Here is an 18,923-nt window from a genome sequence, read left to right as displayed (position 1 = left end):
AATAAAAATGAAAAAAAGTGAAGTTATGTTTTTACAGCGTATTTGTTTTAAAGGAAAAAAATTACAGAAATTCATTTGAAATTGTAGTAAAAATTCCCTGTATTTTTGGGGGGAAATCGTGATATATCACGATACGAAATTTTTGGCGGTACCCATCCCTAACTTGTATTATGGCTATTTTATAAAATTCTGTATGAGGAGAAGACTATATCTTAGTTGTAGAACTTGTGTCTTATCCTTTTGACTTAGACACTAGCATATGTTCAATTCAAAGGGCGTGAATGGTCGACAGGGGATGCTTACCCCTCCACGGCACCTGATCCCATCTCCGTTGGTTTCTTGGGATCCGTGCTTGCTCTGCTCCCTTTTTGTTTTGTTTATTGGATTATTGACCTTGTTTACTCTTCAGTAAGCATATATTTACTTCAATATGTGATAAGCGGGACAGAATTTTTTTTACATTTACAAAATCTGTAAAACAATAGCATTAACTACCGTGTGGTGATACGTACTGACGTGTCTGCACTACAATCACGATTACCTGTATTCACCTGTGTTCACCTGACTTCAGGTGTGTTAATTACCATCGATCATGTCCGACTTCAACCAGGAACGGAATTACACGGAATCAGTACAAGACAAGTCGGCCATAGCGCCAGTTGGTTAATTAGCCTTAAAGTAATTAATCTTTATCAATTATGAGCTTGAATTTTTATTTATGCAATGGACAGAATTACAAAAGGAAATGATCTCTCATTTTATCAAAGATTCTTATGGTAATTAATGAATTGAATAAAATTGTTATGTAGATTAAATGCAATTTTTTGCACTTCAAACCTGATTGCAAACACACTGCAGTCCTATATAAGACATGCGAATTTTTTTTCCGTGTAAACAGACCACGTGTTAACCCTGGCTTAGACTAAACCATGAAAGGAAATGATTAAGATATCAAAGAACTCTTTTTCTATATTCATCATAATTAATTCAATATACGTGCATTTGTTTATCGATGCAGACAAAGATGTCACAAGAGGGCGCTGTTTCGAAGCTGACAAAGAGTGACCTATCTATGTCCCACAGTTCGTGTTAATGATAAAGAGCTAGATTTTTTCCTTGTCTTTATTCAATGAGAATGCTTAGTCGACATTTTGTTCCATGCCAAGCTAGAATAATTGTATGTTTAACTGAACAAAACACGGAAAACTTTTGAATAAGAAATGAAACGCACGATTTGAATTATTTCTCTGCATACTACTAGCATATTATGGTTGAGAATGAACTGTTAAAAAGATATTTTAAAAATATTTTCTGTAAACGTCATTTTTTAAGAATATCTTCTATTAATCGTATTTTGCCAATGATTCCGAAACATTCTTTTCGCAAATAATATTTTAGCACTGACTCGGTTCTTCTGCACTGGATTCGACACAGTCGTATTTAAGCACTGATTTAGAAGCAGTCGTTCCTTTAACCAATCATATTTTAGCACTAATTCAGTCTTTTCATTACCCAATTATATATTAGCACTATTTCAGTCCATCCATTGCCCTATCACATTTTAACACTAATTAAGATACGATCGTTCCACTAACCAATTAAATTTTAGGTCTGATTTTGAAACAACCAATGATAATCAAGCTCTGATTCCAACAGATGTTAGGAAGTCAAACCACTGCACTATCCAAAACAGTATTGATTAAATGTTTATTAAGAGTCACTTTACAAGACCATGCATTTCAGACAACCGGACATCAATTTATAACTTGTCCTTACCACGGTTTAAAATAAAACAAGGGCACTCTCAGTCCCGAGAGAGGAAGCAATGAGATTACAGCGTTATGTAGACTATTAATTATGCGTCTGAATCTGACAAAATTATCTTATTATATCATATTATATTACATGTATATTATATTAGGTATATTAGAACTGCAGCTTAAAGTTTCAAATTCTAAAAGATGCTTTAATAGAATTGAAGTATTCGATCAAAAAAAAAAACAAAAAACAAACAAACAAACAAAACAAAACTGAAATCAGACATTCACGACACTTGAGATAATGTTGATAAATGACATACCAATAAAAAAAGGGAAATCATTTAAAGCTAAAATATGTTTTAAATTTAAACCTTTTACATGTACTAGAAAACTGTATGAAAACCCGAGATTATTCCCTTTATTATTGTTATTATTTTCATTTAAAAAAAAAGCCTTTGAATAACTTTCAGATCAATACCTTCTTTCATAATTCTAAACCTACAGAGCAGACTTTGATAAATTGACAGTATACAACGCACTTATGACCTACAGGGACTTTATTATGGTAGGTAAAACATATCTATATATTGTCCTTTCCTTACTGTTAATAACTCACACGTTCAATTGACGTTTCTGTCAGTAGTTATTTTACACGCTTTGTGACGTGCACCACAGAGCACTTTATGTGCATCGGACACAATGTCCTCATTAATTAACATGAAACACCTGTGTTACTCAACTAAAGACAAACATTAAATTTCATAACTCCAGAAAAACAAGGTTAAAAGAGCACTTTTCAAACAGTAGTGGAATTTGCTGAATGAACATTTTACACGCAGGTACGACAATTAAAAGTGATGAATGGACTGTCATTTTACGAAAAATGACGAAATGTGCCGACCAATAAGAATCAAGAAAATTCGATCAAATTCTGTTAAGATACGGAAATTACCGAAGATGGGGGGAAAATCAACGAAGAATGACAATTAACCACCAGTGACTTTAGACGGGCGAGGAGAATAGGAATATATTATATGCCTAGATGTTGTTTATGAGAAAATAAATGAATCAGCGGACCGTGACGTCTTGGAGAATTTAGGGGGTATGAATTGCGATTTAAGGAGAACCGTGTCAGAATCTACAAAGTGATGCTGTAGCCGTTATTATAGAAAGAATAAAATTTTTTTAAGGAGACGGCGGGTGTCAAATTAATGAGGTGAGGATATTTTAATTACTTTGACCTCCTTTGAACTGATGTGATAATATACCGGTATATTATCCGGGATTTAAAAATAAATATGCATTGACAGTTTAATACATATACTCCTCTGCACTCTGAAATAAATATTTATTCATTCAACAATCTGTTAATCACCCCCACCCCCTCCTTCACGAGTCTTAGATATAAGGACTAATGTTTATGCTCAAAAGGACTGTTAGATAGGTATGATCTGGTGCCCTCGGGCCACCAATTAGACACTTGTTGTGATCAAAACTTAATTTTATATACACTGTAGTTTTCCTACGTACAACTTGCAGTTTAGATTGATACCTGAATGAATACTGTGAAAAGATAAGGTCCCAGAAACAAGTTTAATTTGCTACTTTTCCTAAGATTAATTTATTTAGAATCATTCTTTTATTTTAATTTTAAAAAAATGCAAGTACATTAAAATCCTTGTTTCTGTGTGATACATGTATATCATTAGAGTTTTGACTCAACATTAAATACGTTCGATACAAAACAGTGATATTGAGATTTAAATCATTCAGTTACTTGTATACTTCCGACGGGATGTAAACATCCGGGTACCTTACATATTCTTTAATCCGATTATTGAATTCGTAATGAATCATGGCCGTCTTTAAAGTAATCAATGGTTCATTAAATGATAAATAATTAAATTAAAATTTTCATCTGCTTTGGAGGCTGCCATTTTATAACCTTCGCTTTGTCGTAAATCGGTTTTTTACGTATCCCTTTCAAGTCAAAATTCGTAAGTAAAATCAAAACTAGTAAATATCATGGTTGTAAATCTATTTACAAAGGCATTACATGTATTTTATTTTATTTGCATGGTAGGGTTGGCGGTAAAGGTTAACTGCTCTTAACGATATACGAAAAAAATTTTACGTAAATGCAATAAATAAAAGTTTGTATTTATAAAGTTTGAATCCGTTTTCATAGGCCGGAGTCAACACGATTTCTTGAATTCATAATGAGGACTTTTTTAATTACTAAATGCATAATCAGCGCATGTTTGTCTATTGTTCTTAATGATATTTAATGTATTAATGTATTTAATGATAGTCCTATATGGTATGTATAAATTTGTGTTAAAAGGAGATCAATAGACATAATAAGCACTCATGGTTTAAATGAGACAAAAAACTCTTCTTTCTTCTTACGGTTGATTGATTGATTGTATGTTGTTTTACGTCCCATTCGAGAATTTCTCACTCATATAGAGAAGTCACCATATACACCTGTACCGGTGAAGGGCTTCAAATTTTGACCTTTACTCGGCACTCAGGGTCATTGAGCAGTGAGGGATCTTTATCGTGCCAACGCCTGCCGCGACACTGGGCCTCGGTTTTTAAGGTCTCATCCGAAGGACCCGCAACTTTCACTTCAAAGTGCCGAGCGCATGGCAAAGGAACGGTTGCTACCCATTTTTTATCGACTTAGGTCAGTCGCGGTCGAGATTCGAACTCACGACCTCTCGATCACGGAGCGAGCGAGCTACCGTGAACGGTCTTCTTCTTACGGTATTGTGACTTAATTCACCACGTGTTTTCTTATCTCGGGGTAACTTTGTGAATACTAAATTCCGACAAGTGACGTGTAGGGTAGCTTGCCACGTCCCTCAGCAAATGAGCTACTCGGGAATATTGTTCGAACAATCAAAATTATCAGACATTGATTTACAATCATTTGTACCTAAAGTTAAGTGCAAATGATCAAAATGTTAATTTCGTTTTGAAACCTTTGTAAATACTAGTGCCATATGGAAAGAAGAGAAAAAGATAGATATCACGTATTTTTCTATACAAACATGACATTGTTAAGCTTAAGACTAATATTAGACCCATTCTTACAGTATTTACTCCACCTCCCTTGCATATTTATCAACCTAATCTCCAGTCAAGGGCAGGTAAATGGAAATTTTCAAAGTAGTAAGGGAGAAGAAATGCTTAATCATTTTATGTTGTCACAATCTAAACTCATTTTGACATTCATAATAGGTTTCAAATGAACCAATTTTTTCTTAGCAAATTAGTAGAAGTAATATAAGGTAAGATAAGAGAATAAGAGAAGCTACCAGAAAGAACCCCAAACCCGGTATTAAGTGTTAGATTCTATTTCTGTACGGGGGTTAATGTGATTAACCAAGGCTTAATTCTTTTTCAAAGGGTGGGGGTCATGGGAAAAAAGTTAAAAAAAAAATGGAATCGAAGTTATTCTTTTTATGAAACTTTTGGTCAAAACCCCCCAAATTTCTAGAAACATTCAAAGCTTTATCATTAAGAGCAGATTAAGGTTGTTCGTACAAAGGCGTTTCCCATGATAGAATTTTAGAAACATGTAAGTTCACATATCAACGATACAGATTTAAACTGCATGGCGACTGTCATAGCTCTCGTACATTAAAAAGTGAAATATAGCACGATACCAGAAATAAACCAATAGCGCATACTGATTTGTTATCTGCAGACATTTCTGTCATAATTAATTTAAAAATCCACTTCCCTAACCACTCTATCACATTATATCAGTCATGCATGTTCGCCTCTTCTGCAGATGACCGTCTTCAATGCTTATACATTGAACTAATTTACACTCGTAGGCCGTAAACTGTGTTTAAACGGGCCCATTTACTAACGGGGGTATTCAGAGGGGGGGGGGGTTCCATGTATTATAGGTTTTTTTTTTCAAGATGGAGAGGGGTTTATGGACAAGACTAGGTACTTTAGATTTTAGTATATATATAGTCCCTATATCAGCTTACGTTTTTATATTTGAATATGTAAATCTTTGGAGGTAAAACACACATTTTTTTCATTCAATTTATAAACTTTGTTTAAAAAGTTGGCAATTGTTGTTTAGTATATGTCAAAATTGCCACAGTCTATCTTCAAAATACAGTATGATGTCAACAACCTTCATATATTGCTGGAGGTCAATAATATGCACTATGTATCATAAATAGGCAGTTATATCTATGCATTTTTCTTTCCAGGACAAAGGTTTTATAAACCCTATGAAATCCATAATGTGTTCCCTTCAGATCGGCAGATCTCTGGCCAAGAGAGTGTTGTGTTGGTTTATCTTGATACAACATTGTTATGTTGGTGAGTTTTGTCCTTTACTATTGCATTTATTGTTCTATTGACCCCCCCCCCCCCCCCCTTACCACCAAAGTAGAAACAAGACATTCATATCAAAATACGTTTGGTTTGGAGATTTATTTTAAATTTCAAATTATATCTACATGTAGTATATCAATTCATCTACTTACATAATAGATCCACGGCTGCTTGTGGACAAAATGCATCAACTAATATTATATCTCTAGAGCTTAGGGATTATTTAAACCTTTACATTCATCTAACACCAATATTTATAACAACATTGAATAAAAAGCCTAACTTCCAAAATTAATTTACACACTATATAAATAATCACCAGTTTACATAACGAATTCGTACAATACACACCTGAATGACATACCTGTAAAATATTAAAGAAAGTGTATAAAATGTCAATCATTGGCTAACATTATGTAAACTGTGCATAATATCATTTCAAAATTATCAAATTTGTGATATTCGATTTCTTATTATTTATCCATTTTTTTTTGATAATGTGGAATCATTATGTTTCTTAGAAAATAAGTTTCGGTGATCATAAGATTATCCCTTTCCCATGAATTTTAAACAATTTTAGTAAATATTGATAAAAATTGAAATACAGGAGTTATCGGAGCCCTTTGCATTGAAATTACCCCCTTACAACCCCTATACAACCATTACAAACAACCATTACCACAAACTTTTAAATTTAAGCAACTTAATTGGCTTCGAATCATTTGTACGGACATTAATCATGGTAATGTGAGCCCACCCTCGGTCTTTAATTTTAAAATTTTAAGAATTGGTAAAATAAATTTCCTGAAATGTTTCGATTTATATCCCCCCCCCCCCTTTACCCAAAATATTTGGAGAAAAAATTCAGTACATTTAACCATTAAAAAGAAATTGTTATGTCCCATTTAATAAATAAAGGTACAAAGCTATGACACCAAATGCACATTGTCCTTTTTATAACTCAAAGGTTTTGGCGCATGCGCACCATGTAAACCCGGCTTTATCAGAGTTGGACGATGGTGCTTTGCAGTGCACACAGAACCAGCTACCAAGAACAGCAGTGTCGCAGTTTGTCAACAAATGGGCGGATCCATGGTGGTGATTGACAGTGCTGAAAAGGAAGAGGCGTTGACGTCATATATTATGGGTATGTATCACGTGACAGGAACTCAAAATCTAGATGATAAATAATGTATAGTACAAAAAACTCACATTCCAGTAATAATTCTGAATATTGTGATTTTTATCAATTTTTCTTTTTTTTGCATAGACTTTGAAATAATTGACTAAAATACAGATAGGAAAACAGTTGTACAAACCATTTTGTGACGCTAAAACAGTTCTGTTTTTCTATTTTAGAAAACGAGCTCCTTGTTATGACTGATCAAAGACTGGTGAGAAATTGATCACTTTTGTACATAAGTTATACACTCACACACACACACACACACAGAGAAAATTGAGAGAGAGAGCGAGAGAGAGATCACTTTTGTACATGTTATAAAATGTTTACATACACTGAGAGAGAGAGAGAGAGAGAGAGAGAGTTGTACATAAGTTATAAAATGTTTACACACACACCCTCACACACACACACACACACACAGAGAGAGAGAGAGAGAGATCACTTTTGTACATGTTATAAAATGTTTACACACACAGAGAGAGAAAGAGAGAGATCACTTTTGTACATAAGTTCTAAAATGCTTGTAAAATACATGGTAGATGTCTATGATGAAAAACGTTTATCTAAAATGAGAGAGAAGGGGGGGGGGGGGCAGAGAGAGAAAGCGTCACTAGTGTGTTTATTTAAAAAGTGTTTGAATAACATTTTATCTTTGAAACATGAAACTTTATAATACAAATATTTTTAATTTGTTTAAGTTCGAAGAGCTTCATGTTCATGTCCTTGGGATCGTATAAAAATTATGTTTACTTCTCAACAAAATGTAATGATTATTGTTGGTAATATTAATCCAATGAATTTTAAAAGTTACCGCGCTTCATGAAATATGCCTACGTGACAAGTCTGTGTGATTTACACACCAATAACTCCTACAAAACTTAAAAACATTCCTTTATAATAATTACAAAATCTGTATAAAGATCTACAAGTTATAATGAAAGTTTTATATTTGTAACTATTACAATGTGATTACAGATTACATTTGTAACTATTTCAATATGATTACAGATTACATTTGTAACTATTCATTATAATTACAGACCTTGCATAAAGACCTGGAGGTTATAATGAATGTTTTACATTTGTAACTATTACAATATGATTACAGATTACATTTGTAACTATTCATTATAATTACAGACCCTGTATAAAGACCTGGAAGTTATAATGAATGGCGATGATGAAATGGACAGGTGTAAGTCAACGTAAACTGAAAATAAAAGTAAAAACAAATTGAAAGTCAAAGAAGAATAAAACCTGAAAGTGAAATGCACAAAGTGAAACGGATGGACAAATTGAAAATGAAAGTCAAAACAAATTGAAAGAGACAGTTTTAATCATTTTAAGCTTATTAATAAGAAGATCCAATAAAATTTGTAACCTGATTCTTAAAAAGAAAAAAGATTTCTCTTTAGACACTGAAATATTTTTTTTTAGTTTGTGACGATTATATGAAGTATGGCAGAGAAAGTAAAACATATAGGCATTTCATTAATAATGAGGTAGGTAATATTAGTAATAATTAGTAATAAGTAATAATAAGTAATAATATAAGTAATAATACATAAAAAAATAAGTAATATTGTAAGTAATAATGAGTAATAATATAAGTAATAATAATTAAAAATATGAGTAATATTATTCTGAATATTAAGGTAAGTCACAGTCTAAGCAGTTTAGGAGTAAGAATCTTAGATATCGATTACGACTTATGGTTCATCAACTCAAAATTATTAAAGCACAGATCTCCTTTTCGTGCAGTTCATCACCAAACACAAGTCAATCTGATAGAAACTTTTGTAATTTAGTAGTTTCATGGAATGCTTAGACTATTTGAGAATAAATTGACGTAACTTACTATGAATGAATTGAAATATTCTAAAATCAGAATATTTTGTGGTGGTTTAATTTTCGTTGTTTTTTTGTTTTTGTTTTTTGTTTTGGTACATGTATGAAAAAATCTTAGAATTCATATCTTTCACCATATGTTAAAATAACAAAGTGCAGCATCATGTATGTCTCCGAACAACAAAATTAAACTCCCTTTAAATTGTCGACGGATTTTCCCGCTATTTCCCGATCATGACAAAGAGCACACGACGGGTGTGACCGGTTGGCAGGGGACGCTCATTCCTCCATGGCACCTGATCCCACCTCTCATATTTTTGGAGGTCCGTGTTTGCTCTGCTCCCCATTTGTATTGTTTTAATGGACTTTGAGCTTGAATACTGTTGATTATCTCCGTATTTCATTACTGATTATGAATTGACGAAACTAATTGACAATGAATAACTTTTCCTATTGACACTTTTGCGTTACTGTTTTGAATTTTTTTCTCTTCGCTTAAAAAAAATGAATTTTAAGTTTTACTTAAAATATTTTATGTACATTGGAATGCACTGTGTATAGAAAGAGTTATCGCGCTCGCATTATCCTTGGAAGTTTTTGGCGTTGCCAAATTAGGAGAAGCAAATGCAAGTTATTCTTGGAAATGAAAACATTCGGTAAATGCCAAATGGAAATCGTGCGCGGGAAAAATCTGGACACGGTCGTTCAGATAGCGTCGCTTTTCAGTTTCTTTCAGGACGCCGTGAAAAGTACATGTGTGTTGGATAGCTTCTAATTATGTTCCCCAAACGAAGTTTGGGAACATATTGTTTTTACTCTGTTTCTTATTATTATTATTATTATTATTATTATTATTCTTTTTTTCTACTTTCTTCTCCGGTACTTTTTTGTCCGGAAGTGTTCTCATAGAACCACTCATCCGATTGACATGAAACCTTTTTAGGGTTAATAGGCATGTTGTGTAGGTGTTCGGAACGAAGGTCATTTTGCGCGCACGTGCATGCATGTGCGCGCGCGTGCAATGACTAATATACTTGATGAAGCCGTAACTTTTATATTTCTTGATGAATTGCTCTAAAACTCAAAATATAAAGATATATTAGTAGTCTAGACAAGATAACATGATCAAATTAGCGTGAACTCACGCGCATGCACGTGCGCTCTTCTCTGATTGGCTGATACAAAAATCTCAATAATTTCCTTGTTTTTTGACAAAATACTTTGAAATTTAGAATATAAGTAAATATTAAAAGGTGCTACAACATGTTATATAGGAAAGTTCTTGAAAACACGTGCATGCAGATGTGCTGCAATCTGATTGGTTGAAACTTTAAAAGTCTATAACTCCCTTTGTTTTCAACAAACCAGGATGAAATTTACGACATGGATAGGCACATAGAGTTCCTACATTATGATACTATCAAAATAGAATGCAAGGCCATGCATGCGCGTATGCTGAATTCTGATTGGCTAATACTTAAAGGGTTACATCTCCCTTATTTTTCAACGAGATTCTTTAATATTTAATACAAATGTATGTATTGTGAGACACTATAAGAAAATTAATGTGAAAAATGTAGAAAACATGTGCAAGTACATGCGCTGAAATTTGATTGACTAGTACCCATATGGCTATATCGGAGTAGTTTTCCAATGAAATACCCTTAAAAATAAAGTGTCCAGCTACATGTATATTACAAAAGTATTGTCTAATTTATTGAAGCTTGTGGGGAATGGGGCATCATAAGGGATTGGGGAGCCGTTTGGGGAACATCTGTAACGGTTCCCGTTACAATTAGCACTAGTTATTTTAATTTTGAATAAAAAAAAGAAAAACAAAAATTCTTCTTTACCCTAAAACAGCTCTGTCTGTAAACATGATCTCTTGTTTCATTGTTGTTTAGGTGCACCAAACCTGAACTGACAACACCGGTGCATTGGTTTTGCTTTGTTATATTTCTATTCTGAGTTTTCTTTATTATACTTTTTATATCATTTATGAATACACCAGATTTCCAACCTTTAAAACATATTAAATCTGAAGGATAAATTTAAGTTCCTGAAAATGCAAAGAAGCATGGCAATCAAACACACATGATATTCGTAGTTTTTATTATTTTCCGATAAAAGTACACTTTTAGAATATATCGGTTTAAAATATCCTGGCCTGAAATTTTCTTAAAAGTTTTGCAGGATATAAACTTTAGATCTGTGTTTATGTCCATTCAAAAGAAAAATTTGATTTCCAGAAGATTTAAAGAAAGTGTAGACTTATTTACTATGATATGACGTAACTTACTAAACAACTAACAATGAAATGACGTAAGTCAATGTTAGTAAGTTACGTAATTTTATTGATAGTAACTTACGTCATTTCATTGTTAGTAGGTTATGTCATTTCATTGTTAGTAAGTTACGTCATTTCATTGTTAGTTAGTTATGTAATCTTATTGTTAGTAAATTATGTCATTTCATTGTTAGAAAGTTACGTAATCTTATTGTTAGTAAGTTATGTCATTTCATTTTTAGTAAGTTACGTCATTTCATTGTTTAGTAAGTTACGTCATTTCATTGTTTAGTAAGTTACGTCATTTCATTATTTAGTAAGTATAACCAAACTTGGCATACATGTAACTAATTAACAATGAAATGATGTAACTTACTAACAATGAAATGGCATTTCCTAACTTAAACCATCCACTTTTAGGATATATACAGGGTGTTTCAGAAAACATGCAACCATTTGCTTTCCTCACTTTATTGATATGCAAACAGAGATATATAAAAGTTTTATTTAAAATTATAGAAAATAGGCCTAAGATTTTATTGATAACAAAAATTTGGGAAATAATTATCATTTAAATTAATTATAAAGTCATATTTGACATCATTGAAAAATAGGTCATATCATTCTGAATATGAAATTTACTAAAGATCAATCATCAGGAGTTTTGACACTGTTTTATCAAAGCATGTCGCTAGTTCCTGTGATTGCTTAGGACAATATAGATAAGAATCCAGAATGCAAAGAACTTTAAAAAAAGTTGAAGTTGTACAATTTTTTAACAAAATTTTGAATATAATGGAACGCAAGTGATAAAAAAGGAAAAATTGGAAGAACGAAGAGAATAGAACACATGAAAACATTGAGAATGTTAGAGACGTTGATTCAGTGACTCCAATGAAATCCTTAAGTAAAATATAACTGACCTTGTAAACGAATGCAACTCAAAAATGAAAAGTCGTGTATATCGGATGCTGAAATATGGTTTGAATCTTACACATTAGACTGGGTGAAACAAATATTTGAGGATTATTCTTCTCTTCCAAATCCGAAAATCTGCATTTGGCCTCAACATTCACCTGACTTAACCCCCCCTTAAAGGTCACAGTTTATAAAACACACCCCATTACAACACATGAACAAATCGTTTTTAAAAAATGAGTCAAGGTTCATAACAAAGAAATTTTGTGCACTAGTTATGATAATGAAAAATTTCCTGCATCGATTACATTTATTCATTCAGCAAAAATGACGTCATTTAGAACATATTTTGTAACTAGGTGAAATTTTAAAGGTTTTCTTTATTCTTTCGTAGCTCATTATCTATTTGCCGGAATAATTTTATTCTTACGAGAATAAATTTTGTAATTGTGCCTTTTAATTTAATATGTTGGTGGATGGTATTGGATGAAGCACGAATAAAATTAAGTCAATCAAAATGGTTGCATGTTTTCAGAAACACCCTGTATATAAAGGAAAACGTAACTTGACAAAACACAGAATTACTAAACAACTGTTTAGGATATATATCAGGGAAAAATAATCTGTATCCATGTAATGTATATCCTCTTCTGTATCCATGTGATGTATATCCTCTTCTGTATCCATGTAATGTATATCCTCTTCTGTATCCATGTAATGTATATCCTCTTCTGTATCCATGTAATATATATCCTCTTCTGTATCCATGTAATATATATCCTCTTCTGTATCCATGTAATGTATATCCTCTTCTGTATCCATGTAATATATATCCTCTTCTGTATCCATGTAATGTATATCCTCTTCTGTATCCATGTGATGTATATCCTCTTCTGTATCCATGTAATATATATCCTCTTCTGTATCCATGTAATATATATCCTCTTCTGTATCCATGTAATATATATCCTCTTCTGTATCCATGTGATGTATATCCTCTTCTGTATCCATGTAATATATATCCTCTTCTGTATCCATGTGATGTATATCCTCTTCTGTATCCATGTGATGTATATCCTCTTCTGTATCCATGTAATATATATCCTCTTCTGTATCCATGTGATGTATATCCTCTTCTGTATCCATGTGATGTATATCCTCTTCTGTATCCATGTAATATATATCCTCTTCTGTATCCATGTAATATATATCCTCTTCTGTATCCATGTAATATATACCCTCTTCTGTATCCATGTGATGTATATCCTCTTCTGTATCCATGTAATATATATCCTCTTCTGTATCCATGTGATGTATATCCTCTTCTGTATCCATGTAATATATATCCTCTTCTGCATCCATGTGATGTATATCCTCTTCTGTATCCATGTAATGTATATCCTCTTCTGTATCCATGTGATGTATATCCTCTTCTGTATCCATGTAATATATATCCTCTTCTGTATCCATGTAATATATATCCTCTTCTGTATCCATGTGATGTATATCCTCTTCTGTATCCATGTAATATATATCCTCTTCTGTATCCATGTGATGTATATCCTCTTCTGTATCCATGTGATGTATATCCTCTTCTGTATCCATGTAATATATATCCTCTTCTGTATCCATGTAATATATATCCTCTTCTGTATCCATGTGATGTATATCCTCTTCTGTATCCATGTAATATATATCCTCTTCTGTATCCATGTGATGTATATCCTCTTCTGTATCCATGTGATGTATATCCTCTTCTGTATCCATGTAATGTATATCCTCTTCTGTATCCATGTGATGTATATCCTCTTCTGTATCCATGTAATATATATCCTCTTCTGTATCCATGTAATATATATCCTCTTCTGTATCCATGTAATATATATCCTCTTCTGTATCCATGTGATGTATATCCTCTTCTGTATCCATGTAATATATATCCTCTTCTGTATCCATGTGATGTATATCCTCTTCTGTATCCATGTGATGTATATCCTCTTCTGTATCCATGTAATATATATCCTCTTCTGTATCCATGTGATGTATATCCTCTTCTGTATCCATGTGATGTATATCCTCTTCTGTATCCATGTAATATATATCCTCTTCTGTATCCATGTATATATATCCTCTTCTGTATCCATGTAATATATACCCTCTTCTGTATCCATGTGATGTATATCCTCTTCTGTATCCATGTAATATATATCCTCTTCTGTATCCATGTGATGTATATCCTCTTCTGTATCCATGTAATATATATCCTCTTCTGCATCCATGTGATGTATATCCTCTTCTGTATCCATGTAATGTATATCCTCTTCTGTATCCATGTGATGTATATCCTCTTCTGTATCCATGTAATGTATATCCTCTTCTGTATCCATGTAATATATATCCTCTTCTGTATCCATGTGATGTATATCCTCTTCTGTATCCATGTAATATATATCCTCTTCTGTATCCATGTGATGTATATCCTCTTCTGTATCCATGTGATGTATATCCTCTTCTGTATCCATGTAATATATATCCTCTTCTGTATCCATGTAATATATATCCTCTTCTGTATCCATGTGATGTATATCCTCTTCTGTATCCATTTAATATATATCCTCTTCTGTATCCATGTGATGTATATCCTCTTCTGTATCCATGTGATGTATATCCTCTTCTGTATCCATGTAATATATATCCTCTTCTGTATCCATGTGATGTATATCCTCTTCTGTATCCATGTAATATATATCCTCTTCTGTATCCATGTGATGTATATCCTCTTCTGTATCCATGTAATATATATCCTCTTCTGTATCCATGTGATGTATATCCTCTTCTGTATCCATGTGATGTATATCCTCTTCTGTATCCATGTGATGTATATCCTCTTCTGTATCCATGTGATGTATATCCTCTTCTGTATCCATGTGATGTATATCCTTTAGATTCCTTTAGGGTCAAAACCCGAGAACCGGGCCAATCTGACGACTCCGAATGGATTCAAGGTCACCCTGTCTTCAATCCCGGGGGCCGGGATGGGGGCGTGGACACACATCCCGCTCTCTAAGTACACAGTCCTGGGATCCTATGATGGTCTGGTGAGGACAGATATCAGTGATAAAGATCCGTATTCTTGGGTGGTAAGTGACCAAGTGCTAAATTGTTGCAAAAAATAAAATGAAAAAAGCAAAAAAAAAATGTAGCCAGACTTTTTTTTGTGAGCGAGAAGAAGGTACAAAGGACTATATTCTGTAGTGGCCAGTATCTGCCCCCAAAATAAAACTTTGATGGAGAAATCTTTAATTATGTTCTAAACCAGGTGGATATTTGCAGACTTCAAAGCATTAAATATTTTTATCAACTATGACATCATTAGTTAGATATGACGTCAATAAAATGACGTAAATTCCAAATTGCAATGATTTTGAGAGAAAATAGCGTATTTTACGTCGGTATTTTGATTGGAAATTATCGAGCGCAGGTCTGCTCAGACTAGATCTTTTGATATAATGTGTAGAATGATAATATCAATGAAATATGTGAATATGATACCTGAGCAAGCTTGCGCTCTATAAATACTATAGTCAAAATTGAACAAACTCTGTGCATTTTGGCCTCTATTTTAAAAATAACGGAAATCCAAATAGTTTGTGACGTCACAGAGACAAGAAAAGCCAGCTAATTTTTCCAATTTCATAATATATTGTCTTAATTTGGATTGTTTTATACAATATATGCACTTTTTCTCATTTCAAGAGATTTTCAAAATTTGACTATTATGGGGGCAGGAATACGCCCTTACCATATATAGTTCTTTAGAGTTATTGTTTTTACTTCCAAACCATTTTTTATTCATGGCAAGGAGCACATGTGGCGGGTATGACCAGTCCGCAGGGGATGCTCACTCCTCCATGGCACATGGTTCTATCTGATATTTTAGAGGTCCGTGTTTGCTCTACTCCTAATTTGTAATGTTTGAATGGACATTTGATCTTGAATTCTGTTCGTTATCTCCATGGTTCATTTAGTTGATCAATTAATATGTCGAATGTTTCCCCGGCCGCGAAAATTAAAAGTCATTCATGGCTTTCAAACCGAAAATTAAAATGTTGGTTTACAGTAATACATGAAGATAAAACAAGTGATCACAGAAAAAAGATATTGTGGTACGTTTCTTACCTAAAATATCGGCAATTGTCACTGGTTATAGGTTTTTATCCGTTCTTACTCCTAGACCTTGAATCAGGCAGAATTCACTTATTCTCTACCTTTGCTCATGTAAATAAATGCCCTGCAAGATCTATTTTCACTAAACAGTTAGTTCCAATTGTCAGATAGGATAATTAAAGCTGGCTTCATCTTCCGCATATAAGTATTAAACAACCATTACAAAGAATTTTGTGTATTGTTTTAGGTTGAAAAATTGCAAGGAAACGGAACTTACGTCATAGACGCTATGCCATTGGACAGCAGTAATTGGCTGCGTTTTGTGAATTCTCCACGCAACTACCAAGAAGAAAATGCGCAAGCAGTACCATGCGCAGGTTTGATTTTCTACATGACTATAAAGGAAGTAGATCCGGGCTCTGAGCTGATGGTATGGTATGGAGACAGTTACGGCCTCCATCTCAACGTAAGCAGAATACATCCGGGTGAGTCGAGAGAAAAAATCCGGATATCGATCCCGATTGAGTAATTTATTCTAAGCTCGTTACGCTCAATGGTCGTTTTCATGATTTGGTGCAAAATTATATATACAAGTATATACAGTATAAATATATGTACATGTATATACAGTATAAATTTATATACATGTATGTACAGTATAAATGTATATGTATGTATATACAGTATAAATTTATATACATGTATGTACAGTATAAATGTATATGTATGTATATACAGTATAAATAAATATACAAGGGTAAAACAGCAGGGGTAGTTTTAAAGATTTAAGGTAATTCCAATCTTTTCTAGATATTCTTGTTAAGAGTATAAACTCTTTCCTTTGTGTACTTGTCATACACGTATATGCTAAGATACGAGTTCGTGTGTCGCTTTGTTGTAAGTACTTGTCCACGCTTTTAAAGTTTATATACTTATTTTTGTCTAACCCTGCATTTACCCAACTTTAAATGTGTTATGTTTATTGTCGAATTTTACAATGTAAAGATTTTAATTTAAATTACAGAACACGATTTAAACGGAACAGTGGTGTTTCGCGTTAACATTCTTCACATCTTGGATAAATATGGTGACGTCCTTGCGTTTGATGACGGGACCATTGTGACGTACGATAACTGGATAGAGGACCTGACGTATAACGTTGTAGATAGGACTTTTGGACTCCTCCTGTCCTATGACGTGAAACGGATGCGATGGAGGTGGATTCCGGAAAGGAATTACTCGTATTTTACTGATAAAAACGGACTATATCTTCCATTTGTGTGCGAAGATAGGGATTCTGAAATTCCAGATGGATGAATTTATTATTCTTTATAAATTATACGTATTGTAATAAATTAAACGTTTTTATTTACATTAGTTTAATCTTTTTGACTTCTGAAAAAAAAAAAAAGAACTATAAAGCAAAATGGAACTTAACAACAGGTGCGATAAAATCTTGTATTTGCTTTGATTCGAAGGTATATAACAAGGATATTTTTTACTTTTTACTAATTGTAGAATGGAGCTGAATTTTGTAGACATAAAATACCATTATAAACAAGAGGCGCATGGGCCATATTGCTCATGTGAGCACGTCGGCTAGGATAAAGTAAATCAATTCAGTGTTGAAGAGTTGGTTTTTTTTGGGGGGGGAAGGGGGGGGGGGCTTAAATTTACACTACCTTAGGATGCTTCCATATCAATATTACTAATCATGGCTTTGCTGTTCTCGAGCAGAATTTAAAAAAAAAAATTCCCTATGTATTCCTATATAAAACTCTGATCGCTCATTGCTGCCCCACTAATAAATTTGAACAAATTTGAATCTACACTACCTGAGGATGCTTCTATAATAATATGACTAATCATGGCTTTATTGTTCTTGAGCAGAAGATTATTCCAAAATGATTTCTATGCAAAACACTCTTTGATCAGAAAAGCTCAATTAGCCTTCGGCTCAGGTGAGCTAAAAATCAGTGTTAAAGAAATCCAGATTGTAAATTTGAAGGAAGAAGTCTTAAATACATCGTTTCTCAACCATTAGTATTTTTTTTATATTGATAAAATAATAAAACTCATCTTTAGTTTGATGACATGGGGATTTCAGAGAAACTATTTTGCATGTATACAGTTCTATCATTTTGGGATGTCTATTATATTGCAATGCATTATTGTATAAAAAAAAATATATACCTAGGTAAACTAGATGGATGTGTTCAGTTTTTCTATCCCTTTTTTAAATCATGGAAATTTGCTTTCTTTAACCGAATTTAATAAAATTTCAGTGACTAATCACGTCGGGCCAAAAGAGTTTTTGAAAGTCTCAAGTATTGTGACGTTCAGAAAGAGAATTGAATGTTGTTTCCTTTCTTAACTTTGACAATTTTGA

At 32.9% G+C, this 18,923-nt stretch overlaps 1 protein-coding gene across 1 annotated transcript; it reads left to right on the top strand.

Moving 5' to 3' along the window:
• The first annotated feature begins 2,793 nt into the window (after nucleotides 1-2,793).
• On the top strand, nucleotides 2,794-17,908 carry LOC133198889 (uncharacterized). Its single transcript, XM_061334824.1, has 9 exons — nucleotides 2,794-2,976; nucleotides 6,002-6,113; nucleotides 7,096-7,275; nucleotides 7,488-7,522; nucleotides 8,455-8,509; nucleotides 8,752-8,816; nucleotides 15,313-15,507; nucleotides 16,782-17,019; nucleotides 17,559-17,908. Exons 2-9 carry the CDS (start codon nucleotides 6,023-6,025, stop codon nucleotides 17,849-17,851), a joined length of 1,152 nt encoding a protein of 383 aa, XP_061190808.1. The 5' UTR covers nucleotides 2,794-2,976; nucleotides 6,002-6,022; the 3' UTR covers nucleotides 17,852-17,908.
• Nucleotides 17,909-18,923: the final 1,015 nt, after the last annotated feature.

Source organism: Saccostrea echinata, unplaced genomic scaffold (assembly GCF_033153115.1).
Source record: "Saccostrea echinata isolate AGI-Se365-2 ecotype Australia unplaced genomic scaffold, CSIRO_AGI_Sech_v1 ptg000033l, whole genome shotgun sequence".
In the NCBI taxonomy this organism is placed as follows: Eukaryota; Metazoa; Mollusca; class Bivalvia; order Ostreida; family Ostreidae; genus Saccostrea; species Saccostrea echinata.
Note: the sequence above shows the minus strand (reverse complement) of the source record. Positions and strands in the feature narration are given on the sequence as shown.

Excerpts from the sequence above, each read along its gene's own strand:
- LOC133198889 (XM_061334824.1), top strand. The coding sequence starts at position 6,023 with ATGAAATCCATAATGTGTTCCCTTCAGATCGGCAGATCTCTGGCCAAG. Across the intron at positions 7,523-8,454 it reads TTATGACTGATCAAAGACTG|ACCCTGTATAAAGACCTGGA; the intron begins GTGAGAAATTGA and ends TTATAATTACAG. Across the intron at positions 8,817-15,312 it reads GGCATTTCATTAATAATGAG|ATTCCTTTAGGGTCAAAACC; the intron begins GTAGGTAATATT and ends TATATCCTTTAG.